Source organism: Hipposideros armiger, unplaced genomic scaffold (genome assembly GCF_001890085.2).
Source record: "Hipposideros armiger isolate ML-2016 unplaced genomic scaffold, ASM189008v1 scaffold_598, whole genome shotgun sequence".
In the NCBI taxonomy this organism is placed as follows: Eukaryota; Metazoa; Chordata; class Mammalia; order Chiroptera; family Hipposideridae; genus Hipposideros; species Hipposideros armiger.
The window spans coordinates 1420047-1428046 of NW_017731948.1; the positions used below are offsets into that span (position 1 = coordinate 1420047).

The following is an 8000-nucleotide window of genomic DNA, read 5'->3' on the forward strand; positions in this document are numbered from 1 at the left end:
GGCTAGTCTGCTTATTACACGGCACCCAAACGGTCTTTATCAGCCCATTTTATACATAAAACTGCATGAAAGAGGCTCTCCGCCCATGCCAAGCGTGATTCATTTTATGAGAAACTGTGTAAAAAGGGCTAGTGATGAATGCTGGAGCGCGGGATGTTGGTTGGCAGGAAATGCTAATTAGTAATTGCTAATGAAATAAGGGAGAGTTGGTAAGGGCCGCAAGGTCCCACCCATCACAGTGAATGTCACATCTGGTCCCTAAGAACTTTAGACAGGACTGGACTTGGCGGAATGGGCCATACTTAGGCAAACTGTACAGAGGTCACCTTGTATCTATGTGCGGATGCAGCACATTCGGGGTCCTGGGTATTGTCATTTTAAAACAAACAAACAAACAAACAAAACCCTTTCTTTTCAACCCGTCCTTTTATTTTGGACCCCCTCATGGTATGAGGTTTTAGAAGCCACCCTTTGAACATTGAAATTGGAACGGCTTGCACAGTGGCTTGGTTAGGGATGGGGGAAGGACTCGGCTCTGGGTGATGTTATTTATGTGTTTTCGACCGTGCGTTAGTCTTCACGGCTCTAGCAGATGGCCCTGGGAACTCGTGCCTACACATGAACCAACACGAGGGAATGGCACGGCCCTTGGACTAAAAAAAAGGTACAGAAAGGGGAAAGTATGATAATCGTGTATTGGGGGTAGGGGCAAGGAACAGTGGACAGAGTGGTCAAAGCTTTTGGAGACTTTTTCCTTTTGCTGTTTCGAAGGCTGACCCAGTACAGATGCAGGTACAGAGTGGGATTAAAGTTTGAGCAACCAATTAAATGTGTGTGTGGGAGGGGGCGGGGGGGGGGCTTCAGAAAGGATTCAGGGTTGAATCTCAGTAGGAGAGTGCATGTCTCACTACCGAAATGGCTTCACACGTCAGAAGGAAACAGTATTCCCAGGTCACAATCTGCTTGCAATTGGAAATGAACAGTGAACGAGATAGATGCTTAAAACTTTTAACCACTCTGCTACAATAAGTGCCCAAATGGCCTTTTTTCTGCAGCTTTTCAGGAGGGATGAAGAATTTGGTTCCTTGCGTGAAGAAGTCTCTCTAGTCCCTCAATTTATAGAGTCCTCCTTCTTATTAAAATGGAGTGTAGCAGCTCATGCTTTGGGGGGCCGTCTGGGAGATTTCCGTATGCATTGGCTTTCAGCCGAGAGTAAAGAATTGTAAGGTTTTGTGTGTGTAACTGTGATATTTTTTTCTTTAGAGAAAAACAGAGGTGCGTACTACACTATTTAAGACGGCGATCTCATGATGTCTATAATTTACTTGGAAACGCCAGCATGAAAAGGAGTTAAATTACAATATTGATGAGACATGTAATGGGGAAAAGCTGATATGACTGCTTTTGTACACACGCACACACACACACACACGCACACACACACACACACACACCGTCTTACACACAGACACCGACACCCAAATGCCCCTTCCACACACACACACTTTTTTATTTTGCCCCCTGAAAAGCTTCCTTGAGGAACCTTTTCCGTTTCGCCAAACAAAACCAACATATGCACTGGTGTGATAACTGGAACCCAGTGAAATGGATCGCCCCTGGGATTGTCCCATATTATAATTATTTTACATGAGTTGGGCCTCATAGGTCAGCCCCCATACAAACCCACGGATGAGACATTTTATCATAGCTGAACGGAAACAGTCACCAGTGTCACTATTAGGTACGTGCTGGAATCCTCTCTGCCATGAGAAACATTCTGCACGGTTGCTTCTCCAACAGCGAGAGGAATGCACAGAGTAAACCAGAGATATGTGTATCTTCCCATACAGGAGGGAGGCGCGTGCACTTTTGAGAGCTGGCCACCCACACTGTCCTGTGTTCTCTTCTAGGGTTCTTGAGTACTGGCGACCAAGCAGCCAAGGGCAACTACGGCCTCCTTGATCAGATCCAAGCCCTACGGTGGATTGAGGAGAATGTTGGGGCGTTTGGTGGCGACCCCAAGCGTGTGACCATCTTCGGCTCGGGCGCAGGAGCCTCCTGTGTCAGCCTCTTGACATTGTCCCACTATTCAGAAGGTAAGGAAGGACCTGCACAGTGGACAGGTGACCGCCCAGGGACCAGGAAATAAGCCCATGTCTCCAAAATAACGCGTCCCCACATAGATTTCTTTCCATGTTTTAAAATCGAGATCTAATTGACATAGAACGTGCGTGTGCGTGCGTGCGTGTGTGTGTGTGTGTGTGTGTGAGTGAGTGTGTAGATAAACCTCTATATGCACACTGATCTAGACCCACACTGTTACCTCAGTTGTGGACAAAAGAGTGGTGGGGGGAACGTAACTTCTAGCACCGTTTTTCTAATTCTGATTGTTTTAACTCACACATGTCTTCCATAGCTCCAATACTGACATCATTTCTTTCAGGCGCTTGAAAAGCTTTCATCTTTAGAACCAAACACACCAGTCGGTACTTGCACAGGTCTGATAGAATTATAAGCACCAGGAAGTCGATCCCCAGCTGCCTCGGATGATATTTTGGGCAAAGCCAGAACGATGGGAAGTGTCTGCGTTGTCACTTTTAGGCACTTCTCAGTTCTGGACTCGTAGCTTTTTGCTTTATTCTTCCAGCACCTCCTGACCCCTCAGATCATGTTGGAGTTCAAGGAAATGGCAGGAATGTTATGATTTTGATCACCCGTCATGTCTTGTCCCGTACACGTTCAAATAAAGTTTGTGTTTTTGCTCCTAGGCAGGCTGTTGCAACTGGACATTTTTTAAGCTACACAGAAATGCACTCCTCACAGGTGACTCCTCGCACACAGAAGTATTGCCCAAGAGTTTTCCAGTTTCTCACCAAACAGAGCTTTTCAACATGGGGCAGAATATATTACACACAAATCTGGGCTTTGCATGGATGCAATTTTAAAATTAATGATTTTTTTTTTGAAACACTACAGATTAGCTGGGTGTTCGAGTGAGGATTTCTTTAGGAACAGCCAACTCAATGGATTTATTTGCAAAATTGTGCTTCCTCCAATATATCGAAACACAGGGTGGAACTAGAAATACGCCTTTGAATTTATACTCTGATTTCAGTAGATTTCACCCCACCTCCCTCAGTGAGCTGGTACCTGGTGTGTTCAGTGAGGCAGAATAGCGTTACTAGCCTTTTACCTTCTCCTTGGCAGAGTGGTTTTAGGGAACAGGGGATGTGATTCCTCAGACGGGCTTTGTTTGTAGCATCTGGGATGGAAAAGCGAGCACAACCCCAAATTGTGGGCAGACAAAGAGAATGCATATTTTTACTACCGCTGCTAAAGTGTAAATACAGTGTGCATACAGTTTACTTTTCTTACACAATATGTGGTGTGTGTGTGTGTGTGTGTGTGTGTGTGTGTGTGTGTGTAACAACATCCCTTAAAACCAACATCCAGCGGGAGGAGGAGCGGGTGCGGGGCAGGGGGGTGGCGGGGAGAGCGAGATGGAATCAAGTGAAAGAGACCCTGGCTGAGCCGAGTGCCTCTGTACCCAGAAATTCACATGCCCGCGGCACAATCGGAGCCTTCTTTGCAAAGTACAAGCCGCGTTTCTGTCTTGCGGGGTTTCATTTGCATGTGCACAATTTTGCACCTGCAGGTTTGTTCCAGAAAGCCATCATCCAGAGTGGGACGGCCCTGTCCAGCTGGGCAGTAAACTACCAACCTGCCAAGTACACTCGGATATTGGCAGATAAAGTCGGCTGTAACATGCTGGATACGACGGACATGGTGGAATGCCTTCGGAATAAGAACTACAAAGAGCTCATTCAGCAAACCATCACCCCCGCCACCTACCACATTTCCTTCGGGCCCGTGATCGACGGCGACGTCATCCCAGACGACCCCCAGATCCTGATGGAGCAAGGGGAGTTCCTCAACTATGACATCATGCTGGGCGTCAACCAGGGCGAGGGCTTGAAGTTCGTGGATGGCATTGTGGACAATGAGGACGGCGTGACCCCCAACGACTTTGATTTCTCCGTGTCCAACTTCGTGGACAACCTGTACGGCTATCCGGAGGGCAAGGACACGTTGCGGGAGACCATCAAGTTCATGTACACGGACTGGGCGGATAAGGAGAACCCCGAAACGCGACGGAAAACCCTGGTCGCCCTCTTCACCGACCACCAGTGGGTGGCCCCCGCTGTGGCCACGGCTGACCTGCATGCCCAGTACGGCTCTCCCACCTACTTCTATGCCTTCTACCACCACTGCCAAAGCGAGATGAAGCCCACCTGGGCGGACTCGGCCCACGGTGACGAGGTGCCCTATGTGTTTGGGATCCCCATGATCGGCCCCACCGAGCTTTTCAGCTGTAACTTCTCCAAGAACGACGTCATGCTCAGCGCGGTGGTCATGACGTACTGGACGAACTTCGCCAAAACCGGGTAGGTGCTCCCTCAAATCGGGGGATTGCCAATGCTCAGCGTGTCGGGCTCCTCTGTGTAAGGGTTCTTTCTGTGACCGAGGAGACCACAGTAGGCAGGCGTACACATACGCATACACACAATAACAGTCATTTTTCCCCCCCATCTGTGGGGACCTCATTTTTTGTTTAGCCCTAAATTGTTTTCTGTCAAGTCAGATTTTTATTCCAGTGCTAGTTGCGTATTGAGAATTCCATTTGCTACCTGGTGGTGCAGAATTTAGACATATCGGACGATTCCGTTGGAAGCTGATGGTTGAGTTTCAAATCTAAAGAGGGTCTTGTCTTATTTGGTAAATAATAGGGTTATCAAAACGCATGTGCCATATGGTAAATGGGGCTTCTTGTATAGACACGGGGATGAAATAGATCTCATAATAACTATAGTGAAATATTCTGTGTGTGGTGTGTGTGTGTGTGTGTGTGTGTGTGTCCAAGGTCTGCTGGTGTGTGTGTGTCTGTGTGTGTGTCTGTATATACATCTCCGAGGTCTGCTAGTGTGTGTGTGTGTGTGTATACATACATATATACACATATATACACATCATGCATATACATACATACACATATGTGTATATATATGAAATTTATATGTACTTATATACATATGTATAAATTACATATATACATATTATATATATTTATATATATATATATATATATATGTATGAAATAAGTCTCCTAACTGTAGAGAAATACTATGTGTAGTATTTCCCTGTATGTGCAGGCTGTCTAGATAATGTACACCATTTATACGTGTATTTCATCAGTAAATATAAATTTCATATGTATGTGCATATATATCGATATATATTTATGTATATACCAGGGGTCCCAAAACAAGTGAATACACATGACTTGTATGCATCTTTTGTCGTCAGTATATATCGAGTCTTACGATTTTAAAACAGCTTTTGCCTTCCTTAAAATGTGTGGACGTGTTTTGGCCCCTCGTGGGCTAAATGTGTAGAAAATGGGCAAGACCTCCACAGGCAGCAGACCCCTCAAAAGCTGTGCAGAGCGATTATCTGCAAACCATCAAGACCAAGGACTCCCCGGCATCTGAAGTAGCTACGCATGTCGTGGGCTCCCTTCACTCTCTCTCGTGGACTCACCGAGCTGTGGGTTCTCCTGTCATTCCCCTTGAGCCTGTGGGACTGAACTGAAGATGAAGGCGCTCACGGCTCCGAGGGACAGTAGCGTTCCCTCTAACCTTCCCGTGGCGTGCCAAAGGGCGGGGTTTGGCTCTTGCGGCAGCTCACGGAGCCTGAGCCCTGGTCAGCTCTAGTGAGAGACAGCTTTGGGGGGTGCTGAGGGCCCCTGTGCTTAGGGCTTAGCAGCTGTCATTCCTCATGATTCCAAATGGTTTCTGTTTTTTTCGTTAGCTGGGAAGCGGTTTCAGAGTGCTGTGCAGCCTTAACACGAGTGCAGCACGTTTCCTGAGTGGAGCGTGTGTTGCCTACATCCCCACGTTGAACTCTCAGGTGTTACACATTTGGTCTAAGGAAGACCGCCCTGGGGAGAGGGGGACGGAGAAGCTACAAACCCTTGGGACACAGGCTTACCTACCACAAGAGTTTCTTAGACGAGGAGACGATCGAAGTCGAGCCAACCCCTGTTTTTGAGTAACCCTTGTTTCTGGGATTCCTAGGGCTGCTGTGACAAACGGCTGCAAATGGTGTGGCTTGAAACACTAGGAATTTACCATTTCACAGTTCTGGAGGGGAGACGTCCAAAATGAAGGACTCAGCAGGGCCGTGCTCCCCCCGAAACGCGTAGGGCACTCTCCCCATGCTTCTTAGCTCCTGGTGGCTTGCTGGCGGTCCCTGGTGTTGTGTGTCATGTAGCCACTTCCCTGCAACCTCTGCCTGTGTCATGACATGGTTGGTCCCCCGGTGTGTGTCTTTGTCTTTCCATGGCCATCTTCTTATAAGGGCACCTGTGGTATTGCTTTAGAAGCACATCCTACTTTAGTGTGACCTCCTGTGAACTTGACCAATTCCATCTGCAATGACCCTATTCCCCAATAAGGTCATGTCAGGATTTCAGCACATCTTAACTTAGGGGAGAGGGATTCATCTCATAACCTCTTTTAAAGGCAGGACTGTGCTCAGTTGTGGCACAGAAATAAGCTATGTGACGTCTGTCTGCCCTTGCAATATTATGCATTCTCGTGAAGCAAAACAACTCACAAAGGCGTTTCCCAAACCATTGCCCTCTGGGTCCGTTCATGCCGCCATCACCCAAACATGTCATCCTTTACTTAACATCTAAACACTATGTCATTACTTTTGTTCAAACCACATATTTTTCCTTTCCATGTGTTAGAAACAAACTTTATATGATGTTCTTAAGTGGAAAGCTAGTATCATTCATCATCGATTTAACGGAACCATGAAAAAAGAAAACAAAAAACCTGTGAAATCCAAACAAAGCCCTTAAATTCTTGTTTGCTTTTCTGCCTGCTGGAGGCTCTGAAGCTGATGTTCTCTGTTTGTTTAAAATGAGAGAGAGAGAGAAAAAGGGATGGGACGCATGGGGAAGTATCAATGAGCCCAAACCCTCAGGTAGGGATCTCGCTATGGTAACAGGACATGCATGAGGGAGGGCTTTGGGGGTCAGTTGGAAGAATCTGAACTTTATGTGAACAGGGGCTATTTTTGTTCCTGCAGAGTCCGTGGGAAGCAGAGCTGGATTAAGACGTGGGGCTATTAATGCACTGAGTTGTCATAATTCACTTGTAAAGGTCATTGGAGTGACTCAGATCACTTTCAAAGGAAGCCACTCCGATATGAGTACTAAAGAATACCATTTCAAGGGCAGCTGGTTTCACAGTGAGGTGATGGGCTGAGTCTAGTGATGTAGGTGTTTGTCAGTGAGTGGCAAGGGTTTTGGAGGTGGCTGCTAGTTATTTATGTTAAATAGGGGAGTGGCATGACCAGCCATGTGCAGAGGACTTCCTTGTCCCCAGGGAGCTGCCTTCATGGTCCAGGTGAGGACAGTGAGCCAAAATGGTGTCAGTATGGGGACAGCGTAGAATAAACCATATCTGATGCCACTGCGTGAGGGGAGATGGCCAACTCGGCTCTCCACCTACGCGGGCAGTGACCCCCAGAATAGGATGGGACACGTGTGAGTACCAGCAACTAGAGACAGGAGTTTGATTTAAAAGACTATCTCACCCTACGCCTCTGACAACACGTTGCCGTGGAGACAGGACCAGGTTGTCCCAGGACACGTGTTGCCATTTCCATCTGGTGGAATTCCACATCTTCTCACAAACAGCACCCTGACATTTCCAAGGATTTGTACGTTTGCCAAGATGGAATGGGACCCGGTGTTTCTTTTCATACACCTTTAAAGCGAACAAATCTGACCTTACATCTAGGTTGAAATGGTCATCTGTCTGGCGTGCCAGCTTTTTGTTTTTGATTTGGATTTTTGTTGGGCACAGAAAAATGATGTTGAATGTGAATGTGGACAGCATGGAGAGAAAGAGAGAGAGAGAGAGAGAGAG

The 8000-nt window shown here is 47.0% G+C and overlaps 1 protein-coding gene across 11 annotated transcripts in view; it reads left to right on the plus strand.

Moving 5' to 3' along the window:
- NLGN4X (neuroligin 4 X-linked) overlaps positions 1 to 8000 on the plus strand; it is a 354171-nt gene that overhangs the window by 319353 nt on the left and 26818 nt on the right. For all 11 annotated transcript variants that reach the window (XM_019624654.1, XM_019624659.1, XM_019624662.1 and 8 more), the window contains 2 exons: positions 1911 to 2096; positions 3656 to 4445. In XM_019624654.1, the coding sequence (XP_019480199.1) occupies positions 1911 to 2096; positions 3656 to 4445 (976 nt within the window). The remainder of the gene's footprint in view (positions 1 to 1910; positions 2097 to 3655; positions 4446 to 8000) is intronic.